The sequence below is a fragment of the Rana temporaria genome, chromosome 1, assembly GCF_905171775.1.
Source record: "Rana temporaria chromosome 1, aRanTem1.1, whole genome shotgun sequence".
Classification (NCBI taxonomy): Eukaryota; Metazoa; Chordata; class Amphibia; order Anura; family Ranidae; genus Rana; species Rana temporaria.
In genome coordinates, this window is record NC_053489.1 from 67345432 (window position 1) to 67371437 (window position 26006).

Sequence of the window (26006 nt, forward strand, 5' to 3'; positions counted from 1 at the left end):
AGGGACCTTAGATTAGAAGCCCCTTAAGGGACTTATTTTATTATATATATATATATATATATATAAAAGCGCTGTATAAATTGTCAGTGCTATATAAATACCTATAACAAATGCTTACTTCTGTTAGGTGACACAGACAGACAGACTGGCTCAAAACAAGATGTACACACACTAGAGCTGCGCGATTAATTGTCAAGAATCGTTATCGCAATCTTTTTCCCGTTGCGATTCTTGACACAGGGTTTCACGATCTTTGACATGAAAATAATTTTCTCTCTGCTCTCAGCCAAAAGTCAAAGTCTGGGCAATCTGCCAAGTTTTGAAAACATTCTTTATCAGCGGAATGTTAAGTCTAAACATTGTATCACATTGACTTTTACATCAAAGAATAAACTTCTGTATGTAAATTAGGAACGTTTAACCAAACCTTTTTCCGACAGCTCTTTTCAAGTTAAAATAATTATTTATTTTGCTAGAAAATTACTTAGAACCCCCAAAAATGTGTATATATGTGTGTATATTTTAGTAGAGACCCTAGAGAATAAAATGGCAGTTGTTGCAATATTTTATGTTGCACTGTATTTGCGCAGCAGTCTTTTTAAATGCAATTTTTTGGGAAAAAATTACTTTAATGAATTTAAAAACTAGCCAGTAAAGATTTTACGCCGTGAGAATCGTGATCTTCATTCTAAGCAAAAAAAAAATCGTGATTCTCATTTTGGCCAGAATCGTGCAGCTCTAAACACACACACACACACACACACACACACACACACACACACCAATCACAGGATCCAATCTATGGGGCTGTGGGTGACAAAGTGTGTAGGTTTCTAGAGATCCAATGCCTTAAGCAGGGCATAGATACCTCAGTTTTTTTCCCTTCCACCACAAGTGGAAGAAAAGAAAATCCCCTAACACAGTGTTCATCCTGCAGGGGGGCATTTCCAGCTGGCAGAACACAATGATTACTGCTGGCAGTAATAACATGCCAAAAATCTGACAGGTTGGTTGTACCCAAGTCATCTTATGGATCGACTTGGGGCCAATCAGCCTGCCAAAAAATGGATCGAAATTTGTCCGGTCCCTGCTGAACTGGTTGAATTTCAATCCATGAATGGCCAGGTTTACTGTGAACTATCAAGCTGTACATTCTAGCACTTCCTCTTGAAGTCCACATTTCAAAGCACGCCTACTAAGGTGACAACACTACCCATGGTTAGAAAGCGTTGTCACCCTAGAGCAGGAAGTTGTACCCAAGTATGATCTGGTCGTACATTTTATGCAGAGGAATAAGGGGCAATGGCAATATGAAATTTCATTAGAGTAAGCTAGTAATGCGTTTTTAGGGTTAGATCAGATTTATTTATTTTTTAGTCCCTCTAGGAATTTTGGGAAACAAATTATATACACTTGATTCTAGCTTCCATGATAACTTGGCTCATGATTCCCTAACTAGGGACTCAGCAAACACACAAGACTTCAATTTGGTTACATTTTAGGTAGGTGGAAAGCAGAAGGATAATTTTCAATTTCATTCTCCCTCATATCTATCCACCCAATGCAAACATCTTACTCATCAGTGGGATCTGTATGAACTTCAATCATGCGATTGCACCAACTCCAATCATGATTATGACATGAGGTTTGTTCACTGTAACCACCTTTGTAGATTACAGAGCAAAAAATAAAAAAAAATTGTGATCAAAAATGCATTTTAAACATTTTTGACCATTTGTCAGTCTAAAAATGTAAGTACAAGGGGTCATCAAGAGGTTTCCACACTTTTTTAGAGCAAGAATGGTTGGCCATACTCTGCCTGGCTCCAGTAGATTTGATAATGGATAGACTCCTACTGTAATGTCTCAGTCATAATGATTGGATATTTTGGTTTATTGCCAAGACTGGGGGGGGGGGGGGGGGAGTGAAGTAGGAACTTGCTCTTACTACATGTTAATGGTTCCTCATATTGTAGTACACGTGAGGTGAATGTCTGTAGCGAAATTATGGAAATGTCATGATCTTGCTCTGTAATAATTTTCTGATGATGCATTTTACCATGTATGGACTCTGGAATGTTCTTGTTATCCCTACTTGGTTTGTTGATTTTTTTATTTATTTTTTCCAATAAACTTTTCCCTGATTTAAAAAAATAAGTGTGAACACTTTTTGACAAACCCTTATATTAATATAAAATTATATTTAATATAAACTTAAAAATGTATATGTGCTTAAAACACTTCAGGACTAGCATGTTATACCCCTTTCCTGTCCTGGTCATTTTTCAGTACTGATTATCTGACAACTACTTGGTCATGCACCACACACACACACACACACACTTTTTTTCTAGTATAACAAAATATAAAAATGAAAATACCAGGACAGTAGGAATACCTGCAAAATTACTCCTTTTTGGAAAGTGGGCACCCCAAGGTGATATTCTTTTTTTGCTGGCATCGAGAAGACTAAAAAATAAATCAAATTACAGCGGTCTTAAAGAGGAAGTAAACCCTAACAATTTTTTTTTTTTTTTAAAGTCCCTGCAAGAGAAAGGCATAATGAGTTAGTATGCACAGCATACTAGCTCATTATGTGTCACTTACCTGAGAACAAAGCCCCCGAAGTCCTCCTTGGTCCCGTCCACGGCCATATCCCCTCGGAGCTTTCTTCCCGTTATCGCCGCTCCGGTGCTGTGATTGGCCAGAGCAGCAATGACATCACTCCCGTGCATGCGCGGAATTCCAGCATCTACAGTTCACAAGCCCTGCACGGTCAGTGCTCCTGCGCCGTAGACAACAGTCCATTCCTTTCGGGATATATCTCCTAAACTGTGTAGGTTTAGGAGATATTGCAAACACCTACAGGTAAGCCTTAAGCTAGACTTACCTGTAGTGAAAGTGCTTTAGGAGGGTTTACAACCACTTTAAGAGAGTGTTAAAAATAATTTAGGTAGATTAATTATAGCATCAGTTAATCATAGGGACATTGCTAAATTTGGTCTGGTGTTCCAGGCTATGATGTCCTTTGGTCAGTGTTAGTTTCCACTTCATCCATCCTTAACCCCCCTGGCGGTATCCCCGAGCGTGACTCGGGGTTGATTTTTTTCTACCAAAATCGGTAACCCAGAGTCACGCTCGGGGTAGACATGCAGAGCCTGCAGCGTGCGCTGGCTTACCTTGTCCTGGATCCAGCGATGCCACCGCGCTGTGTGAGCGAGCAGGACCTCGCTCGATTCACACAGCGTCCTCCTGTGCCGCCGATCTCCGTTCCCTGCGACGTTACGACGCACGGGAGCGGAGATCGGCGCCAAATTCAAAAAAGTAAACAAACACTATACATACAGTATACTGTAATCTTATAGATTACAGTACTGTATGTAAAACCCCCCCCCCCCCCCTTGTCCCTAGTGGTCTGCCCAGTGTCCTGCATGTCATTTTATATAATAAAAACCTTTTTTTCTGCCTGAAAACTGTAGATTATCCATAGCAACCAAAAGTGTCTGTCAAAAATGGTTTTAGATCAGCTAGAAAACAGCGATAAAAAATTATAATCACTTGCAGAATTGTGCGATAGCGATTTGCGGGGAAATTCGTCATAAAAAAAATAATGACAACTGCAGTCTGCAACTGAGCAAATTTCAGTGATTTTGAGTTGATTACATTATTGAATAATTTTTATTTTAATTATATTATTACTTGCTATAATTATTTATATTATAATTTAAAATTTTGTTTTTAAAAAAAATTCATACCCGAGATGCCTATTAGATTCTTGTTTGGTCAGATTTAAGTGAGTTATTCCTAAAAATCACAGGCCTACAGTATAAAACACCAAATTTCCTTGCAAATAATTGTACCGCTTTCAGCATGTTTTTTCCAGAAAGAATCATACCGCCAGGGAGGTTAAGTCTCGTACACACGATCAGCTCTTTAGCGCCACCCTTTGGGGCATGCGCGTTGTACTTTGGAGTTTATTCCGATGGACACACGATCGCAAAATGCAGCAAGACACATTTGTTGGAAAATTTCAAAGCATGCTACAAAACATTTGTGGTCGAAAATTCCGACAATTGTGTGATGGAGCATACAAAACGGTCGGATTTTCCAAAAAAAATAAAAACTGCCATCGCACATTTGTTGTCAGAAAATCCGATTGTGTGTACGAGGCTTTAGCGATATTGTGGAAAGATTATTTTTAATTGGCTATTTTAGGGAATAAACCCATCAGGTATTCTGTTTATTATTGTTCCATCCCACAATGATTATATACCCAAGCCCTGGTTCACACCAGTGCGACTTAAGGGGTTGTAAAGGTAAATGTTTTTTCACCTTCATGCATCCTATGCATGTAGGTGAAAAATCATCCGATGGTACCGCCGCCCCCCCCCCCCCCCCCGAGCTCCCGTTTTACTTACCTGACCGTTCAAAATTCCCAGGCGCGTCCATGTGATGTTCTTGGGTTCCCAGCCTGGCTGTTGATTGGGTAGGCTGGGCGGATTGATAGCAGCGCAGCCATTGGCTGGCGCTGCTGTCAATCACAGCGGATAACGCAGCGTGCTGGGGGCGGTGCCGAGTGATACAGTCGGCGGCTATGTCCGTCGCTGTATCACGGGAACGCCCTTGCAAAAACTTTCCACCATGCTCGCTCGCTCGCTCGCATGAAGGTGGAAAGCTTTTGCAAGGAGGAACAGAGACAGCCGCCGAGGGACCCCAGAAGACACGGATCGGGACACTCTGTTCAAAACGAGCTGCACAGTGGAGGTAAGTATAACATGTTTGTTATTTAAAAAAAAATTAAATAAATTTTGACTTTAGTGTTTCTTTAACAGTTTAAAGCCACATAACAAGTAGCACCTCGTTTGCGGCAATGGAACTGTTCAAGTTGCAGCAACTTTAAAAGAGGTCCCTGCGCCATTTGTGTGATTTCAGTGTGACTTGCGCATGAAATTGCACTGCTTTGAAGTTGCGCGACTTCAAAAACTGCACTGGTGTGAACCAGGGCTTACAGTACATTGGTCTATATAACTGCATATATACCACCAAGTTTTACTAGGGCTCATGAAAATATGCAAAAAAGTAACCTAAGCTTTCTTCAGGTGCCTAGTGCATTAGGCCCTATATAAAAAAAAAAAAAAAGTACCAAGCCAACAGGTTCTCTTTAAGCACCTAAACCCAGAAAACATTAGCGGTCTCCTCAGACATCAATGTGTATTCCGTGTTTTTTGGTCATGATTTCTCTTGTCCCAGTGAGGTACATGATGAGCGAGCACAGATTAGGCAAAGAGGCAGTGAGGGCCACATACAGCCAGTAAGGAAGAGGAGCAGTCTTTCCAAAGGGACAAAGCCACAGCCCATGCCGGATCCCATCTCGCACGTGGTGGGAAGTCCATGAGATGAATAACATCCAAGGAAGGAAACACCAAGAGTCCTTCAGCCTTAGGAGTTGCATGAGGAACTTCAGAGCAAGAGCCATAATGGGGATGAGTGTAGAACAATGCAAGGGAGGACGATGAGGAAGATTGAGAGCAGCCTGAGGAAAAAAAAAAAAAAGTTAATTACTACAAAACTTCCCTGCTGTAGCCAATATGTTCTACAAGGATAGTGAGGAATTAAATGGAGTGTAGATAATTAAAGATTTCATTAATATTAAAAAGGGTCATCTAGAAGCTGAATGCCCTTTATCAGCACAGCTTAGGCTTCTGAGATCTATTACTTCCAAAAGGACTTTTAAAACTTTGCATTTTTTTTATTTTATTTCAGATCAGCCAACTTCAAGAGCTCCAGCTCTTTACACAGCTATGGCCAAGAAAGAACACTTTAGTAATTTCTAGCACACAAGGCAAACAGCTAAAATTTCTACATCGAAAAATGCTCGAGACCAAAGAACCTCAAAAGGCGACATGAAAACCATGTTCAGTTCTCAAGAGCAAAGCTGGCTATACATGTAGCAATTTAATAGAGCAATCAAACCTTCAATTCCATTTTCGGTCATAATTGCAAAGCAGTAGACCTCAAAGTGATGGTTTTGATTGCTTGTCGTGCTAAATGTGATATCGTGCAAACAAAAATAATCACTCAAATAAAATCCAAAATCAAGTCATGTCCACAAAAATGTGAGAATAGTGCCAATCACCACTGTGTCAAATGCAAAGTATTACGTTAAATCAAATCTTGCGATCACCACGTGATTGCATCACCAACCATGAGAAATTAACTCTTAACAGAAAAGAGAACACCCCATTACAGTCAAATCAGCCTATAAAGCCCTGTACACACGGCCAGGAATCCTGTCTATTTGAAAACCGTGGGCCGGATTCAGAAAGATAAGCGCATCTTTCTGCAGGCGTAACGTATCTCAGATACGTTACGCCGCCGTAAATTAGGGCGCAAGTTCCGTATTCAGAAAGAACTTGCGCTCCGAGTTACGGCGGCGTAACGTATGTGGGCCGGCGTAAGCCCGCCTAATTCAAATGGGGATGATGTGGGCGTGTTTTATTCAAATAAATTGTTAACCTGCGTATTTTAAGTTTTTTACGAACGGCGCATGCGTGAAAGAATCCCAGTGCGCGTGCTCGAAATTACGCCGCAAATCGTCATTGCTTTAGACGTGAACGTAACTTACGTACAGCCCTATTCGCAAACGACGTCAAATTTTAAAAACTTGACGCGGGAACGACATCCATACTTAACATAGGGATACCCCTTGTGACGGTATCGGTATGATATCCCCGTCAAGCATTCCCTCCTCTCCATACAAGAACATCACAGGATTCCCCACACATGAGTCAAGACTGGATGCTGGAACCAAGACTCTTTATTGACACAAAAACTCAGCTTATATGTGGTTACAGCCTGTTAGGAACGCCCCCCTCACACAGTGGGGTTTCCCATACAGATTATAGGAGACAAGTCGGAGCCGACCATGCAGACACGTTTCTTTAGATAAAGACATCAGGGGAGTTAATTATTCTGATTGCTTCAGTGTAGTAATTAACATACTACTTCTCTAATCATTTAGCCTGATGATACAATACACATCTTTTAAGGGTAAACACAGATCTTCTTTACACAACACAATAGATCAATTAACCTTTAGAATAGTGAGGGGACATTAGCACGTCAATAACCGGTCAGAGGAATGAATCACACATGAAATTCCTTTCTACCTCTAACACACAGGGCAAGCAGGGAGCAGTAAACTGAGACATATAGGCAAATGTATCACACCCCTCATATAGCAGGGGTAACTTTACGCCGGAAAAAGCCGAACGTAAACAACGTAAAAATAAGCGCCGGGCGGACGTACGTTTCTGAATCGGCGTAACTAATTAGCATATGCCTCGCGTAAATCTACGGAAGCGCCACCTAGCGGCCAGCGTAAATATGAATCCTAAGATACGACGGTGTAAGACACTTACACCAGTCGGATCTCAGCTAAATTCTGGCGTATCTTGTTTTCTGAATACAGAAAAAAAAGATACGCCGGAGCATAGTAGAAGTTACGTGGTGTATCAATAGATACGCCAGCGTAACTTCTCTGAATCCGGGCCCGTCAGTTTTTCAGACAGGATTCCTGCCAAGCTTGCCTTAAAAAGACATGTACACACACGGCCACACAAAAGACCTGCCGTAAGAACGCGGTGACGTTAAAGACGGCGAGCTGGCTAAAATACGTTCTACGCTAACACGTATGCATCGAATTGTTAGAGCATGCGCGGTTTAATTCCCCTTCAGGTAAGCATACAGACGACCGGTTTTCTCGGCAGGAAACACTCTGCCGGGAATCCCGATGGGAAAATAGAGAGCAGGTTCTCTGGGGTTTTTTTTCTGCAGTTTTACTGTCTGGAAAACTGCTAGAGAGCATACACATGGCCGGGATTCCCAGCCAAAACCTCTCCTGGCAATTTTCCTGCCGGGGAAACCGGTGGTGTGTACGAGGCTTAAGATGACAATCTCATCTAAAAGAGGTCTGACCTACGCCGCTTGGCTGAAGTTCTGCAAAGTCTCCCACTCTCCAATATAGATTATCAAAGGCAACCATAGATTTCACTGTAAAAGCGAAATGGGAAAATCCACATAAAACCTTTCATGAACTTCAATGTGTATAAAAACTACACACATTTGTACAATAATTCAGCATTTATGCAAAACATTCTCATTCTATTAGCAAATACTCCAAACAATTACTGATCCGGAGAGGCGTGGCGATATCACGTGCGTTAGCTCTGCCCAGTGGGTTTCGTCATTACTGACATTATCGTGGCTCAACTGCAGGGCTTTTCTGCGCCCCAGCTGCAAGTGTAATCAAGGGCTTAAAGCCCAACTTTACAAGGGTAGCGCAAAGGAACACCAAAGGAGTCCTTCACTCCAGGATAGGAAATGGAACCAAAAGCAGTGTAAACCTGAATTAAAAAAAAAAAAAAAAAAAAAAAAAAAAACACACACACAAAATTGGAAAGCATAACTAGGCAATTGCACACAGTTAAAAAATGGCAATGGTGTCAAATCTAAAAACGCATGCCCATGGGCTCAGCCACATCACATCAAGTCTGTCAATTATATACATGTGAACAACAGGGTGTGATGATTGGCCTGAGAGGGTCCTGAGAAACCTATATTGCACGCACTGATGACCAGTCTTGTGTTTAATGAGGACCTCCAGGCTCTCTACATGTCCCAATTACAGAGTACATGCAATTTAAAACCGTGACAAGTGCTTATACATCAGGTTAATAATGACCGAACAGGAAAGTCTGATTTAGCCAAGGTAATTCCCTGCTGCATGTCAGCTAGGTACAGAACCAGGATACTGCACTGAAGGTCACATGGAGAGTAAGATGTACATGCCTAATGATCACAGCATACATGGAGTGGGCTCCAGTACAGTGAGATGGTATAGCCCAGGTGAATTCAGTGGACCACAATTACTGAGTCAGTACAGCAAAAAATGGTGGCGCCACATTGAGAGCAGTAAAGGAAAGGGTACACTGGGAAAATCCCACCCTGAAGAATCCCACAGATTAAAATGGGTGAAACGTGTTGGTGTTCACGCCCCCGCATGCCCATCTCCTTAAGCCTGCTGGAGCACTCTGCCATCTTCTAGCCCCCCTCCATCACCGCTAACTGGAAGTCCACCTGCACCCAGAAACCGGAAGTGAGCGGCCGGACAGCTCTCCTCTGGTCTTCTGTGGATCCTTGCCCAGCCAGCTGTCACTCCTAGGGACATCTCCAGTGTATAGTGGCTAGCAGCAGGTGAACAGCAATATGATCTGACACAGCAGCGGATGACCAATCCTATCCAAGACTGGGAGTCACCCCAAACGGGGATAAATCACCCCAGTGATATCTATTACCGTCACCCATATATAAGGAAATGTTGCACTTTTTTAGAGATTTCCCCAGAGTGCCCTTTACTGCTCCCAATGTGGCACCTCCATTGTATACTGTACTGACTCAGTAATTATGGTCTACTGAATTCACCTAGGCTTTACCGTCTTGCTGTACCAGAGCCCCCTCCATATATGCTGTGATCATTAGGCTTGTACATCTTACTCTCTATTTGACCTTCAGTGCAGTATCCTGGTTCTGTACTCCTGACATCCAGCAAAAAAAATTACATTGTCTAAATCAGGCTTTCCTGTTCAATCATTATTAACCTGACGTATACACACTTGTCACCGTTTTAAATTGCATGTACTCTGTAATTAGGACATGTAGAGAGCCTGGAGGTCCACATTAAGCACAAGACTGGTCATCAGTATGTACGATATAGGGTTTCCCAGGACCCCCTCAGTCCAATCATTACACCCCATTGTTCACATATATACCGTTGACCGATTTGATCCGAGTGGCACGTGTGGTGGATGCGATGTGGCTGAGCCCATAGGCATGCCTTTTTAAAAGGACAACGTTGTCATTTTTTATGGTGTACAATTGCCTATTGTTTATGCCCTTTTCATATTTTTGTTTACAATAAAGATTTAATCAGGTTTACACCGCTGTTTGTCCCCTTTCCTATCCTGGAGTGAAGGGCTACATTTGGGGTTCCTCTACCCTCAGATTTTTGGCTAATGTTTGTTCTAAGGGGGGAACTCCACCCTACTTTGGGTGAGTCGGTATACCTGTCACCTGATTGGACCACAGGGTATACCTGTCACTTGATTGGACCACAGACTTTTGGCCATCAGGATCCTGACTGCCTTTAAACTACTTAAAGCCCAACTCTGCAGTAGGGTAATTCCTCCTTGCAGTAGGACCGAGCCCACACCAAGGGTAAAATTGCTTGTTTAAGGTCTGGGGGCATAAGGGAAAAAAAAAAAAAAAAGAAAGGGGGGGGGGGGGGGGAGAGAGAGATATACCTTACCTTATCCTTTGCACTGCTAGACCTGGTCTCACAGCACCCCCCCCCCCCATGCTCTGGTAGTCCTGACAGCATCAAGACCAATTCATGGTTTGGATTATATTCTGAACCACAACTTCTTCACCTTGGTTTCCACTACCTCCAGTTGCAAAGTGTGGCGATGGGGACATGTTGTGCCCCATCATATGTCAACTTGTACCTGGAGGGAGTGGAAATGAACCCTTCTGAGTGGCGAGGACCTTGTCGAGCATACGAGACATATTTCTACATGGCTCCGATACATAGTAACCGTTTATAATCACACACACATAAGTTGAACTTGGTGGACTTGTCTTTTTTCAACCTCACCTACTATGTAAAAACATTAATTCTACCTCTAATCAATGTGGCCAAAATGTGTATTCCCCCGACATTGGGGTTCTACACATACCGACCGTCCCAAAATGGTTCAAACAAAATTGCTGAAATGGAAGAACTCATTTTCAGTACCCGAGATTCCCCAGCTAAATACTCAGATATGGATTGGCTCGTTAATGTCATCACGAGAAAAACTTACCGATTTCAATTGCATATATCACCCAACCCCCCCCCCCCCCAGAGCACCAAGTTGGTAACCTCATATTCCTTTGGATTAAATTATCATACAAATGCTCACATCCACGCATATGGATTCTACCCGGATTACTTTTAGTACAAGACAATAAAGACTTGTTACTATACTTGGGGAATATTCACTCTTAAGGCCCATACACACGATCAGACTTTCTGACAACAGCGGTCCGACGGACGTGTTTTATCAGACCGTCTGTATGCTCCATCGGACAATTGTTGTCGGAAATTCCACTGACAAATGACTGTGCATGCTCTGAAACTTTCAGACAACAAATGTGTTATGGGTCCAGGTGGGAACCCAGATGAATATCCTCCGTTGCAGACAACTCAGTTCCACTAAGAGCTAGTTTCAGTGCGAAACGCGTCAGCGGTCGGGTTTTATTTTAGGTTGCTGCGATTTGTAGTGCTGTCCTTTAACCACTTCCCGACGACCGTATGACTTTATACGGCCGCAGGGTGGTTGTGAATCTCTAACTGGCCGTGTTTTTACGGCCTCCGCTCCTCCTGGCCACTGGGGGGCGGGCACGCATCCCCGCTGCATCACTGAGATGTCGATGCGCGTACCTGTCGGCCGCGATGTCCGCCAGGCTCCCGCGATCGGCGATTACAGAGACAAGGACGTGGATCTGTGTGTGCAAACACACAGACCCACGTCCTGTCAGGGAGAGAGGAGACAGATCTGTGTCCCTTGTACATAGGGACACCGATCGGTCACCTCCCCCAGTCACCCCTCTTCTCCCACAGTTAGTAACACTCACTAAGGTACACATTTAACCCCTCCCTCACCCCCTGGTGTTAACCCCTTCAATGCCAGCCACATTTATACAGTAATTAGTGCATATTTATAGCACTGATCGCAGTATAAATGTGAATGGTGCCAAAAATGTGTCAAAAGTGTCCACCATAATGTCGCAGTCCCAAAAAAAAAAAAAAAAAAAAAAAAAAGCAGATCGCCGCCATTACTAGTAAAAAATAATAATAAATCTGTCCCCTATTATGTGGGCGCTATAACTTTTGCACAAACCAGTCGCTTATTGCGATTTTTTTTTTCTACCAAAAATATGTAGAATACGCATCGGCCTAGACTGAGAAAAAATTATTTTTTTTTTAAATTGAGCTATTTATTATAGCAACAAGTAAAAAAAAATTTTTTTCTCAAAATTGTTGCTCTATTTTTGTTTATAGCGCAAAAAATAAAAACCGCAGAGGTGATCAAATACCACCAAAAAAAGCTCTATTTGTGGGAAAAAAAAACCGTCAATTTTGTTTGGGAGCCACGTCACACGACCGCGCAATTGTTAATTAAAGCGACGCAGTGCCGAATCGCAAAAAGTCCTCTGGTCAGGAAGGAGGTATATGTGCCCAGTAAGCAAGTGGTTAATAAAGGCTACAATTTTTTCAGAGTGCGGCTGTCCAGAAACTAATTTTTGTTCCTGCTTTAACAAATGTGTTACGTTGAATCATCCGATTGTGTGTACACAAGTCCATCGGACTAAAATCCGAAGTACAAACACGCATGCCCAGAACCAATACTAAATATCAGACAACAAAAGCAGAAGTTGCCCAAAGGGTGGCAGTAAAGAGCTGAAAAAAAAAAAACACACACCATGTAATTTGGTGAATGTTGGCTGAAAACGTTATGCCGTGTGTATGCAGAACATGTTCACAGCCAACGCCTCTTCGGACAAAAATTTACAGAAAAGTCAGATCATGTGTACGAGGCTTTATCGCCCCATGGAGTGTAAGTTGGACACTCAAGATATTCATTGTTGTTTACATGCTGTTGTCACACCCGTTTTACCCTCAACCAATGTTCTGATTCCTCAACGAACGTATGACAATACTGCTCTCTAGTTTAAAAAAAAAAAAAAAAAAAAAAAACACACCCCCCACGAAAGAGCAGAGTACCCGCCTACTGCATTGCCTGGTCCGCTGTATGACCACCGTACAAAAGTCTGACTTGGGCAATTTACATGACCTTTATGTACTACTATTTAGTAAAAGATTCAGACTCTCTGATGCATCTACCGAGTTGGAGATAATCGGATATCCGTTCCGGAAGGCTAAACATACGTGAGCGTGTTCCCTGAACTTGTTCTCTGTTTCTATGGAAACCACCCACATCAGAATGGCTGAGTGTTTTCCTTGTGCTGCAAATACCCAATTATCATTTACCCTCGCATCTTCCTGACCTGCCGTCAATGGAAGGTTTACACTTAATATACGACCTTTACCAAGCCACCATCATTGCTCTGCATGTCACTGGAGGGAAACCTTCTTTGGCTGCAAGAGACGCATTAAATCTAATACTCCGTATTGTACAGATCAGCATCTCCATTCTGTCTGTCCCTAGGGCCTTGTATAGCTGAAATTTCCCATAACTTGGAATATACACTCACCGGCCACTTTATTAGGTACACCATGCTAGTACTGGGTTAGACTCCCTTTTGCCTTCAGGACTGCCTTAAAGGGTAACTAAAGGAAAAACATTTAGCTAAATAGCTTCCTTTACCTTACTGCAGTTCTGGTTTCATGTCCTCATTGTTCATTTTTGCTCTGATGTTGCTGTAATTCCTTTCTGTTCTGGACACTTCCTGGTTGTCTGTTTCCTGATCACCACAGTGCTGGGAGATTTCTCACTGTGGTGACTAATCAAGGAGGTGTGATTACTGTGTGTAAAACGAAACTGGATTGGTGCTGAGGGGTTTTAGACAAAGTATCACTGCCCTCTATTGGCTCTCTGTACATCAGAGAACCAGCAAACAAGAAACTAAACTGCAGGCACATTATATGATTGGTTTTTATCTATTTTTAATCATTTTTAAAAGGAATCAGTTAACTATTATGTCTCTAAACCCTGTAAACAGTCATTTCAGCCTAAAAAAAAAAAAATATTTCTTTAGTGACCCTTAAAGTGATATATATAAAAAAAAAAGCTTTACAAAAACAAAACATGTCATACTTCCCTCCACTGTGCAACTGCAGTACGTTTTGAACAGTGTGACCCCCGATCCATGACTTCTGGGGTCCCTCCACGCATCAGATAACCCCCTCTGGGAGGCGCTCTCCGGAGTCATTCATTTGGAGGTCTATAGCCGCAGAATGCATGACTCTGCCTCGCCCCCCCCCCCCCCCCGCCACCAACGACCACATCATTGGATTCGATTGACAGCAGCGAGAGCCAATGACTGTGCTGCTATCAATCTATCCAATCAAGATCCGGGAACCCTGTGGAGGGAGGGACAGCGCGTCACCGCTGAGTGAATTTCAGAAGTTCTCTCCTTAAAGTGGAGGTTCACCCAAAAAATAATTTAACATTGCATTCTGCCGAGTTGTCCTAATGACAATCGGCTGTGTTTTTTTTTTTTTTATCCCCGTACATACCGTATTTTCACCGCCGCTTCCGGGTAGGTCTTCTTCGGGACTGGGCGTTCCTAATTGATTGACAGGCTTCCGACCGTCGCATACATCGCGTCACGAGGTGCCAAAAGAAGCCAACGTTTGGCTTCTTTCGGCAACTCGTGACGCGCTGTATGCGACGGTCGGAAGCCTGTCAATCAATTAGGAACGCCCAGTCCCGAAGAAGACCTACCCGGAAGCGGCGGTGAAAATACGGTATATACGGGGGGAAAAAAAACAGCCGATTGTCATTAGGACAACTCGGCTGAATGTAATGTTAAAAATGTATTTTTGGGTGAACCCCCGCTTTAAATGCATAAAGGTGAAAAACCACAAGGGTTTACAACCCCTTTCATTCTTCGTGGAATAGATTCAACAAGGTGTTGGAAATGTTCCTCAGAGATTTGGTCCATATTGGCAGGATAGCATTGCACAGTTGCACATCCATGATGGGAATCTCCCGTTCCTCCACATTCCAAAAGGCCCTCTATTGGATGAGATTTGGTGACTGTGGAAGCCATTGGAGCTCAGTGACCTCATTGTCATGTTCAAGAAACCAGTGGTGAGATGATTTGATCTTTGTGACATGGAGAATTATCCTGCTGGAAGAAGCCATCAGAAGATGGGGACACTGTAGTCATAAAGGGATGGACATGATCAGTAACATTAAAGGAGTTGTAAAGGAAAACATTTTTTTTGCTGAAATTACTGTTTACAGGGTATAGAGACATAATAGTTATTCCCTTCCGGTTTCCTTTTAAAAATGATTAAAAATAGATAAAAATCAATCATATATTGTACCTGCAGTTTCTAGTTTCGTTTTTGCATGTTGTTTCCTGCCTCTGCTGTACAGAGCCAATACAGGGCAGTGATGGTTTGGAAAACGAAACTGATTGGTGTCGAGGGGTTTTAGACACACAGTGATCACACCTCCTTGATTAGTGACCACAGAGAGAAAGCTCCCAGCACTGTGGTCATCAGGAAACAGACAACCAGGAAGTGTGGAGATCAGAGAAGAATTACAGAAACTTGAGAGCAAAAATGAACAATGAGGACATGAAAACAGCACTGCATTAAGGTAAAGGAAGCTATTAAGATAAAAAAAAAAAATACTTTAAAAACCCGTTAAATGTTGCTCAATTGGTACCAAGGGGCCCAAAGTGTGCAAAGAAAATACCCCCGTCATTACACCACCAGCCTGAACCAAGGCAGGTTGGATCCAGGCTTTCATGTTTACACCAAATTCTGACCCGACCATCTGAATGTTGCAGGTGAAAGCGAGACTCAGACCAGGCAACGTTTTTCCAATCTTCTATTGTCCAATTTTGGTGAACCTGTGCGAATTGTAGCCTCCGTTTCCTGTTCTTAGCTGACAGGAGTGGCACCCGGTGTGGTCTTCTGCTGCTGTAGCCCATCTACTTCAAACATTCAATGTGTTGTGCATTCAGAGATGGTATTCTGCATACCTTGGTTGTAACGAGTCGTTATTTGAGTTACTGTTGCTTTTCCATTATCTCAAACTAGTCTGCCCATTCAACATCTACAAGGCATTTTTGTCCACGCAACTGCAGCTCACTGGATATTTTCTCTTTTTCGGACCAAGCTCTAAAAACCTGAGAGATGGTTGTGTGCGAAAATCCCAGTAGATGAGCAGTTATTGAAATACTCAGACCAGCCCGCCTGCCACCAACAACCATGCCACGTTCAAAGTCACTTAGGGCCAGATTCACCAAAGAGATACGACGACGTTTCTCCAGATACGCCGTCGTATCCCTGTTTCTATCTATGCGACTGATTCATAGAATCAGTTACGCATAGAAAGCCATAAGATCCGACAGGTGCAATTGTTTTACACTGTCGGATCTTAGGATGCAGTACCGCGGCCGCCGCTGGGTGGAGTTTGCGTCGTAAACCAGCGTCGGGTATGCAAATTAGCAGTTACGGCGGATACCCGACGGATTTTCGCGTTCGCTACTTCGCTGCTAGTCTAGTTTCCCGTCGCAAAGTTAGTTGTCGTTTGACCTGCCCTAACTTTAGTCAGCAATCGTATTTCTGTCTAAAGTATGGCAGTCGTTCACGCGTCGAAATTTAAGATTTAACGTCGTTTGCGTAACACGTCCGGGAATACGGAAGTACGCTACTCACGGCGCCGTTCGAAAAAAAATGACGTCACCGCACGGAAAGCATGACGGGAGTTAGAAAACGGAGCATGCGCAGTAGGTCCGGCGCGGGAGCGCGCCTAATTTAAATGGCACACGCCCATTTGAATTGGCCCGCCTTGCCCCGGAGGCCGCCGGCGTAGTTTTCATCGCAAGTGCTTTGTGAATCAGGCACTTGCGATGAAAACTTGCAGCGGTGTAACGTATCTACGATACGTTACGCCGCCGCAGTTCTATGTGAATCTGGCCCTTAAATCCTTTCTTCCCCATTCTGATGCTCGGTTTTAAATTTAGCAAGTTGTCTTCACCACGTCTAGATGCCTTATTGCCATGTGATTAGCAATTTGTGTTACGAAGCAATTGAATAGGTTTACCTAATAAAGTGGCCGGCAAGTTCATATAACATGAATATCTTAGTAAGAATGTGCTGTATTCTTTTGTGGAGTAGGCTACTCCATCATTCTGAAATTGTAAAAAACGGAGAACAAAAAATTGCAAGAACAAAAAAAAAAAAAAAAACACACAATGATCATTCTGTATGTACAAGGGGTTGTGATTGGCTGATAGCACAGGAATAGAGTTTGCCCTTGCTGCACTTGTGACGCCAGTGCTTGGCCATCTTTGATTGAACAACACTTAGTTGCCCGCAATTGCTTTTCCCACGTGCTGGTTTTTGGCCCCATTATATTTCATTGTATATTGCTGGCGTTTTAGGAGTTATTATTTTATATCCAAACTTCCTCCTTTGTGGATTTGATAGATCTTGGTGGTATGCAGAGATTATACTTTTAGTACTCATCCATTTTTGGACTAAACCTATGCCCAGATGTATGCACCTCGTCAGGTGCGGGGGGCATTTTCTTACCAGTCGGATTGCTTTTGTTTGGTTATAATTTTTATTTTTAATTTGGTTACTGGAATTTTCTTTTGTTGTACTGCCTTTCTCTCAGTCTCCACACCTGCCCTCAGGGAGAGATGGCACAGGCCCCGGACCATGCTACACCTTCTCTTGTCCACGGTTGAACCTACACTATATTACCAAAAGTATTGGGACACCTGCCTTTACTGGCATCCCAGTCTTAGTCCGTAGGGTTCAATATTGTACTGGCCCACCCTTTGCAGCTATAACAGCTTCAACTCTTCTGGGAAGGCTGTCCACAAGGTTTAGGAGTGTCTATGGGAATGTTTGACCATTCTTCCAGAAGCGTATTTGTGAGGTCAGGCACTGATATTGGACGAGAAGGCCTGGCTCGCAGTCTCCGCTCTAATTCATCCCAAAGGTGTTCTATCGGGTCGAGGACAGGACTCTGTGCAGGCCAGTCAAGTTCCTCCACCCCAAACTTACTCATCAATGTCTTTGTGCACCAGTGCACAAAGCAAGGTTCATAGTCACGTTGGAACAGGAAGGAGCCATGCCGACTGTTCCCACAAAGTTGGGGGGGGCATGAAATTGTAGAAAATGTCTTGGTATGCTGACGCCTTAAGAGTTCCCTTCACTGGAACTATAAAAGACATGGATGAGTGAGTTTCGGGTGGAGGAAGTCGACAGGTCCGGACAGAGTCCTGACTTCAACCCGATAGAACACTTTTTGGATAAATTTGAGCGGACACTGCGAGCCAGGCCTTCTTGTCCAACATCAGTGCCTGACCTCACAAATGTGCTTCTGGAAGAATGGTCAAACATTCCCATAGACACTCCTAAACCTTGTGGACAGCCTTCCCAGAAGAGTTGAAGATGTTATAGCTGCAAAGAGTGGGCCAACTCAATATTGAACCCTACAGACTAAGACTAGGATGCCATTTAAGTTCATGTGCATGTATAGGCAGGTGTCCCAATACTGATACAGACAGGAATCGCACCGCATTACTATTCAAATTGCATGCGATTCTTTGAAGTGCGATTTGAGCCCATTCATTTTGTATGGGCTCAAATAACACTGCAAAAGGTATTGGTACAGGCGAGTAAGGATAAGCTCCGGCGTGTTCACACAGCCCACGTGCAGGTCCCGCCAGGAAGTCAGCACTGCGCTGTACAAATCACAGGCAGTGAGACATTTCCCGATCTCCGCAGCCATGCATCGGATTCGGGACAATGACTCACTGCTTGCGATTAGAGCAGCGCCATGCCGACTTGCTGGCGGGCTCTGCACGTGGGCTGTGCGAACATGCCGGAGCTCATTCTTACAAGCGTGTACTTGACCGAAAGTGTCAGTACTTGTACTCGCTGGTTAAGTAAATAAAATATGATATGATATGATATAGGTGCAACCCCAATACTTACCTTAAAACAGATCGCTCCAGTGGCACGCTGCCGACAGTGCTTCCCTTATCTGGGATTCCTTCAAGGTTTACAGGCTCCGTCCGTTTAAATGGCAAAGTCGTGATGAAGTCACTCCCACGCATGTGCAAGTTTACTCAGTACGCCACCCTTTCGGGGTGCAGTGCCCATGCGCCATTGATGTCACCAGCTGCAGCAATAGTGAATATCTCCCAAATGGGGCACGTTTAGGAGAAGATTCCTTGTACCTACAAGTAAGCTTGATTATAAGCTTACCCGTAGGTACAAGTCACCAAGTGGTGCTTACTAGCGCTTTAAAGCCCAACTAATGAACCCCTTGTTCCCCCTGACTCACCAGTTTGCTATTCAGCACCAGCCCACATCTGCAATGAATGGTGCCCAGCATCATTCAACCCACTTCACATGACTCCAGGCTGTACTGTTGGCCAGGGCTCACAGTACACCTAATGACACTCACCCATTATTACGGTATCCACTTGCCTAACTGGGAAAATACGTCATTGTTTTGGCTGCAGCTAAATGCCATCACCCTAGTATTACAATTCCCAGCAGCCACTGCTCTTTCTGGTAAAAGTGATCAGAGCAGCTTATGAGCTGCTGGTTCACGGTTAGAAGCAGCAGGAGGGTTCCGCTAATTTGGCACAGGATAATCCGCATAGATACAATACTTTTGTAACATTCCATACAGGTATTGTATCATAAACCAAGGAATTGACCAAGGTTCTTGCCTACTTCTGCTAGCCCTGCAATGGGCGGGCAGAGAGATTCTCTGTAAAGACAGAAAAACACCATCTTGTATTTTCCAGAGAGATACTCTGCGCTGTGCTTGTCCTAGCCTTGGCAGAAAAGAAAAAAAAAACGGATTTCTCCCAATTTAAAGTGCAACTAAACTGTCAATAAACATTAAATATTAAAGGGTCACTAAAGGAAAAAAAAAATGTTTTGCCTAAAATTAATGTCTGCAAGGTAGACAGACAGAATAGTGTAATGATTCTGTTAAAAAACGAGTAAATGCCTATTAAATTCCTTCATCTATATCACCTCCGGCGTTCTAGTTTCTGTTCTCTCATTCACTTCCTGGTTTGCGGCGTTCGTTCATGTAAGAACTACATTTCCCAGTATGAATTGCAGCACTCCCAGTAATTCACACCTCCTTGAGGTCTCTAACACGTAGAGAGCGTCCTGCCGCACAGATATAGTTCCAGGAGGGGGCGAGCACGTTACTGACCACCGCAGTAAAGCCTCCCATCATGGTGGTCAGTAAAATCAGACAAGCAGGAAGTGAACAGAACAGAGAAGAAATAGAGCAACTTCTGAGCAAAAACAAACAATGAGGAAGTGAAAAGAGGAATGTCTGCAGGTAAAGGATGCTTATTATGAAAAAAAAAGACCGGAGTTAGGCTTACCGGTAACTCTGTTTCTAGGAGTCTTCCAGGACAGCCTCTTGAGACCTTGGGCTCCTCCCTCCGGGACAGGAAACACGTACACCCTTTTCTTTAAAGGGCGGTCCTCTAGATCTCCTCCTCAGTTTGCCCGAGAAATACCAGAAGATCCTGAAAGACATAGTCTACACATCGTTAGATCATTTTATATCTTCACCACAATTACAGTTCCTTAACAGACACCGGGTGGGAAAAACTCCGGCTGTCCTGGAAGACTCCTAGAAACAGAGTTACCGGTAAGCCTAACTCCGGTCTTTCTCTAGTCGTCTTCCAGGACAGCCTCTTGAGATGATAAGCAAGAACTTACTGGTTTTTAGGGTGGGACTACTGTCTGGAGGACCCTTCGTCCGAAGGCCTGATCCTTGTCTGACAGCAGGTCCAACCGGTAGTGTCTTGCAAAGGTTGAGTAAGATGTCCAGGCTGCCGCCTTACAGATCTCTTCCGGGGACGCTCCTGCTCTTTCTGCCCAGGAAACCGCCACTGCCCGAGTAGAATGTGCTTTAACTGTAGGTGGTTCCCTACCCCCTAACGTATAGGCTTCTACAATCAACATCCTGAGCCATCTGGCAATAGAGGATTTTGATGTTCTGTGACCCTTGCGGGCACCTGAGAAGTTAACAAAAAGTGAGTCACATAGAAGTCACAAAGGAATTTAGACTAAGTAAAATAAAAGACTTCTTTTAACATCCAATAAGGACAAAAATTCCCCTTCATCATTTTCTGAAGAGGAAAGCAGGGTTGGTAGGACAATGTCCTGAGTCCTATGAAAGGTAGAGGCTACCTTGGGTAGGAAGCTAGGATCCGTCCTAAGAATTATCCTATCGTCAAATACAGATAGGAAGGGTTCCCTAATAGAGAGGGCCTGAAGATCGCTGACTCTCCTGGCTGAGGCTATGGCCACTAGAAAGACTGTTTTAAGGGTAACATGTTTCAGAGAAGACTCTTCCAGCGGTTCAAATGGTTTGTTAGTAAGAGCCTTTAGTACCAAGGACAGATCCCAAGAGGGACAGGCTCCAATCCTAGTTGGATTAGATCTTGTCAGACTTTTGAAAAAGTTTTTGACGAAGCGATCCTGTTGAAGAGGTACATCCAAAAAAATACTTAAGGCAGCCGCCTGTACTTTGAGAGTGCTGACTGATAAGCCTAAGTCCGCACCTGCCTGCAAAAATTCTAGCACTACTGGGATGCCAGAATGATTCATTCCTTGTTGTATCTTCCAGGAATTGAATTTTTTCCACACCTTAGAGTATATTGCTCTAGTTACAGGTTTGCGACACCCTAAGAGAGTCGTGACCACTTTATCCGAAAAACCCCGTGCTTTCAATAGTTGCTCTTCAGAAACCAGGCAGTTAGTTTCAGGTTCTTTATCTGAGGATGAAGGACTGGACCTATAGACAGTAGATCTACTTTCTCTGGAAGTGTCCAAGGTGGATACAGGGCCAGCCTCCACAGGCTGGCGAACCATGGCCTCTTGGGCCAGAAAGGCGTGATCAGAATCAGATCCGCGGGTTCCCTGAGAAATTTTTGAATTACCCTGGGAATCAACCTCACTGGAGGGAATGCGTATGCCAGGCTGAAATGCCAAGGATGTGAGAAGGCATCTATTCCTTTCGCTTTGTCTTGTGGGTGAATGGAAAAATATGTTGTAACCTTCCTGTTCTCCTCTGCTGCGAACAGGTCCACCTCTGGTAGTCCCCAGAGTGAGACTATCTGGTAGAAAGTCTCCTGGTCTAGAGACCACTCGTCCTGACATACTACCTGTCTGCTGAGGAAATCTGCCAGGGTATTCAGTGAGCCCTTTAAGTGGACAGCTGAAAGGTGTACCAGATTTTTCTCTGCCCAGATCAAGATCTGTGTAGCTGTTGCCTGGAGGGCTGGGCTCCTTGTGCCTCCTTGCTTGTTTATATAAGCTACTGTGGCAGCGTTGTCCGTCCTGATTTGTAGATGCTGACCCACTAGATAGCCGTTCTAAAAGCCATTCAGGGCTTCAAGTGCTAACAGTTCTTTTTTAGGTTTGATGACCGAAGAACCTCCGAGGACGACCACTGACCCTGGGTCCAAACTTCTCCCAGGTGGGCTCCCCAACCCCCCCTGCTGGCATCGGTGGTCATTACCAGAGCCACTGGCGGATCCCAGAGAAGACCCTTGTCCAGGTTTTCTCTGGCTCTCCACCACCATAGGTTTCTTTGAATGCTCTTTGGGATAGGTATTGTGAGGTCCAAATCCTCCTTCCTGCTACTCCAAAGTTTGAGCATATGTGCCTGGAGAGGACGCGAATGAAATCTGGCCCAGGGTACCGCCGGAAAACAGGCCGCCATCAGACCCAGAACTCGCATAACTTGCCTTATGCTGATCTCCTGATTCGTCTGGAGGAAAGCAACCGCCTGATCCAGTTTGAGAATTTTTTCCTGGGGAAGGAAAATCTTCTTTTCTACTGAGGATATTCTGTATCCCAGGTACATCACCTCCTGTGATGGTATCATCTGCGATTTTTCTTCGTTGACCAGCCAACCCAGGGAACGCAGGAAAGACAGGGCTACCTTCAGGTCGCTCTCTAACTGATGACCAGACGGGGCTATGAACAACAGATCGTCTAGGTAAGGCACTATTGTTACTCCTTGGAGTCTCAGTGGTGCCAGGGCTTCTGCTAGGACTTTGGTAAAAATCCTTGGCGAGGAAGACAGGCCAAAGGGGAGGGCCCTGAATTGCAGATGTTTGGTAGCAGAACCCAGTCTTACCGCTAGACGCAGGAATTTTTGGCATTCCTGACGGATCGGAATGTGTAAATATGCGTCCCGTAAGTCCACGGTGGCCATATAACACTTTGGGAAGATCAGACTGGTGACTGAAAATATCGATTCCATTCTGAACCGTTTGTACCGGACCCACTTGTTGAGGGGACGAAGGTTTAAAATCAGTCTGTACTTTCCTGAGGGCTTTTTCACCACGAAGACATGTGAATACACCCCCTGACCTTCCTCCTCCTGGGGAACTTCCGACAGAACCCTCTGATCCAACAGGTCCCCTAAAAGGAGACCCAGGGCCTCTGCCTTCTCCCGGTCTCTGGGAGGTTGAGTGACCAAAAATATTGGGGGAGGGGGAACTGAGAATTCCAGCCTGTAGCCGTTTTCTATGAGGTCGTGTACAAACGGACTGACTGTTAATTCTGTCCATTGTGAGAGGAACTCCCCCAATCTTCCTCCCACAGGGACCTGAGTGTCACTGGGTTTTGGGGGGAACCTGAGGAGGGTTAAACAAGATTCCTCCTCTTCCACGTCCCTTTTGGCCCGACCAATGTTTTTTAGGATGTGAATCCCGGTCTTTCTGGTTTTGCCTAAACCCTCGAAAAAAGCATTTATTTTCTTTCTTTTTTCTTTCCGGGAAGGCTTTCTTTTTATCTTGTGTCCTTTCTAGTGCCTCCTGGAGACCCGGACCAAATAAGTGATCGCCAGAAAAAGGTAAGCCGCAGAGTTTTAACTTTGATGCGGCGTCACCCGTCCATGTCTTTAACCAGACCGACCTTCTGGCTGCGTTGACCAACGCTGCGGATCTGGCTGCAAGCTTCACCGATTCTGAGGAAGCATCGGCTAGGAAGCCAGCCGCCTTCAAGAGCAACGGGAAAGATTTTAAGATCTGCTGCCTGGATGTACCAGCAGTGATATGCGCTTGGAGTTGATTGAGCCAACACTCCAAGTTCCTGGCTACGCAGGTAGCCGCCAACGCTGGTTTAAGTGCAATAGTGGAAGCATCCCATGCCCTTTTTAAAATGATGTCACCCCTTTTATCCATCGGATCTTTAAGTGATCCAAGGTCATCGAAGGCCAGGTCAGTTCTTTTTGATACCCTGGCCAGAGGTGCATCTAGCTTTGGAACTTTGTTCCATGGGAGCGTTGTATCTTCCTCAAAAGGAAATCTACGCTTTAGGTTCCCTGCAAAAAAAGGTATTTTTTCTGGTTGCTCCCACTCCAACAAGATCGTTTCCACCAACGACTTATGAACAGGAAAACACCTGGTCTTTACAGCACTACCTTGATAAAGTTGGTCGTGCTTAGATAGCTGGACCTGTTCCTCTCGGATCTCTAGGGTTTCATATATTGCCTTAAGCAAGTCTCCCACATCTTCTAGAGACAGTCTATATCTAGTCCCCCTGGAAGAGTCTTCTTCTTCTAGCTCAGAGCCAGAAGCTGAATCTACCTGAGAGGAAGCCTGGGACCGAGTGGACCCTCCTGCTTCCTCCTCCTCATGCTCATCCCCTTCGACCGGAGTTGCCAAGGACGGGGCACTAGGGGTCCTATATACCGGGGACGGCATCTGCATCCTATCCATCATTCCCCGGAAAGATTTGAAAGTGGATGCTAGCTCATCTTTTACAGATGATAAGACTTTTTGGCATTCTGCCACAGAGTCATCTTTGACCAGACTGGAGATGCACTCTACACATAGAGGCTTTTTCCAGCTGGAACCCAATTTTTCCCCACATACAGCGCACTTTCTTTTAGGGGCTTGTACTGGCGTTTTGTCCTGAGATTTGACCTAAAATCAAACACAAACACCATGTTTTAGTATAAAAGACAATGCCCCCTGACAACCACACCGTGTGCCAGAAAAGGTAAGTGCTGGGGAGCCCTCCACCACAGGCCCTGCCCAGGGAGGGAGAAAAGGTCCTGAGATAATTTAGACCATGTCCCCCAAGGTAAGTGAAGAGTCAGCCTAGCCCCCCTTACCTGGGAGACGCCGGAGCCGGTGGACCCGGAGTCTGTGGCCTGCCTCGCTTCCTCCATCGGTCCTGTGTCCTTAAACAGCCCGGCTGCGTATGGAACACACCGCTCCGTGTGCCTTCCTTCCACTGCCGCGCCTAAGTCGAATGGGACTAGGTTTCGACGGCGCCCCTTGATGACGCCGTTCCGGTGACGCACTTCCGCCTTGTGGAACGCATCCGTCCCGCCCCTCAGCGCCGCTCCGGAAGAGGATCTGCAGTGCAGAGCGGCATGGCCAGCCAGCGTCTCTCGCCGCCGCCATAGCTGATGTACCGCGCTGTGCTCTGAGAAGAAGACCAACGCAACAGGTACTGGGTACTGCGGGGGGGATGCCGACATCAAGGGTTCCCACTCTCTCTGAGCTTTAGACAGCAGTGAAAAACGGTGACCTTTCTCTTCCTAGCAGGAGCAGAGGGGTACCAGGCAGAGAGGGAATCCAGCATTTTTAAAAGTCCCTTAAAAAACGTGCTCCTTCCCTTCTGGCAGGAAACACAATAACTGAGGAGGAGATCTAGAGGACCGCCCTTTAAAGAAAAGGGTGTACGTGTTTCCTGTCCCGGAGGGAGGAGCCCAAGGTCTCAAGAGGCTGTCCTGGAAGACGACTAGAGAAAAATTCCTTTACAACCCCTTTAATCCTTATGCTGCTAGCCTCACTAAATAGATAGGAAGTTATATTGTATTTACTTGTTTCAACCTTTTTCTGGCCTAGGCCAAAATGACGTCTTGCATCCCAGGAGTCATTTTCTTCTTTTGACCTGGAGGACGGCTTTCTTCACCTAAGTGCACCCTCCTGCCACCATGCCCGAGTTAAGGGCAGATGGATTCCAGGAAGGGTGGGCGTGAACTAGGGAGTGAGGGCTATGTATGCTAGGATACTGGCAAAACTTACCTAGTGTGAAGATGTGTAAAACGGAGTATTATTATAATACAGGATTCATATAGCGCCAACAGTTTACAGAGCCCTTGACAACATTAG

The 26006-nt window shown here is 44.6% G+C and overlaps 1 protein-coding gene across 2 annotated transcripts in view; it reads right to left on the reverse strand.

Annotated features, from left to right (window-relative positions):
* Positions 1-4744: 4744 nt before the first annotated feature.
* TMEM267 (transmembrane protein 267) overlaps positions 4745-26006 on the reverse strand; it is a 33397-nt gene continuing 12135 nt past the window's right edge. For both annotated transcript variants that reach the window (XM_040339051.1, XM_040339060.1), the window contains one exon: positions 4745-5532. In XM_040339051.1, coding sequence (XP_040194985.1) covers positions 5197-5532 — 336 coding nt within the window. In that variant the 3' untranslated portion in view covers positions 4745-5196. The remainder of the gene's footprint in view (positions 5533-26006) is intronic.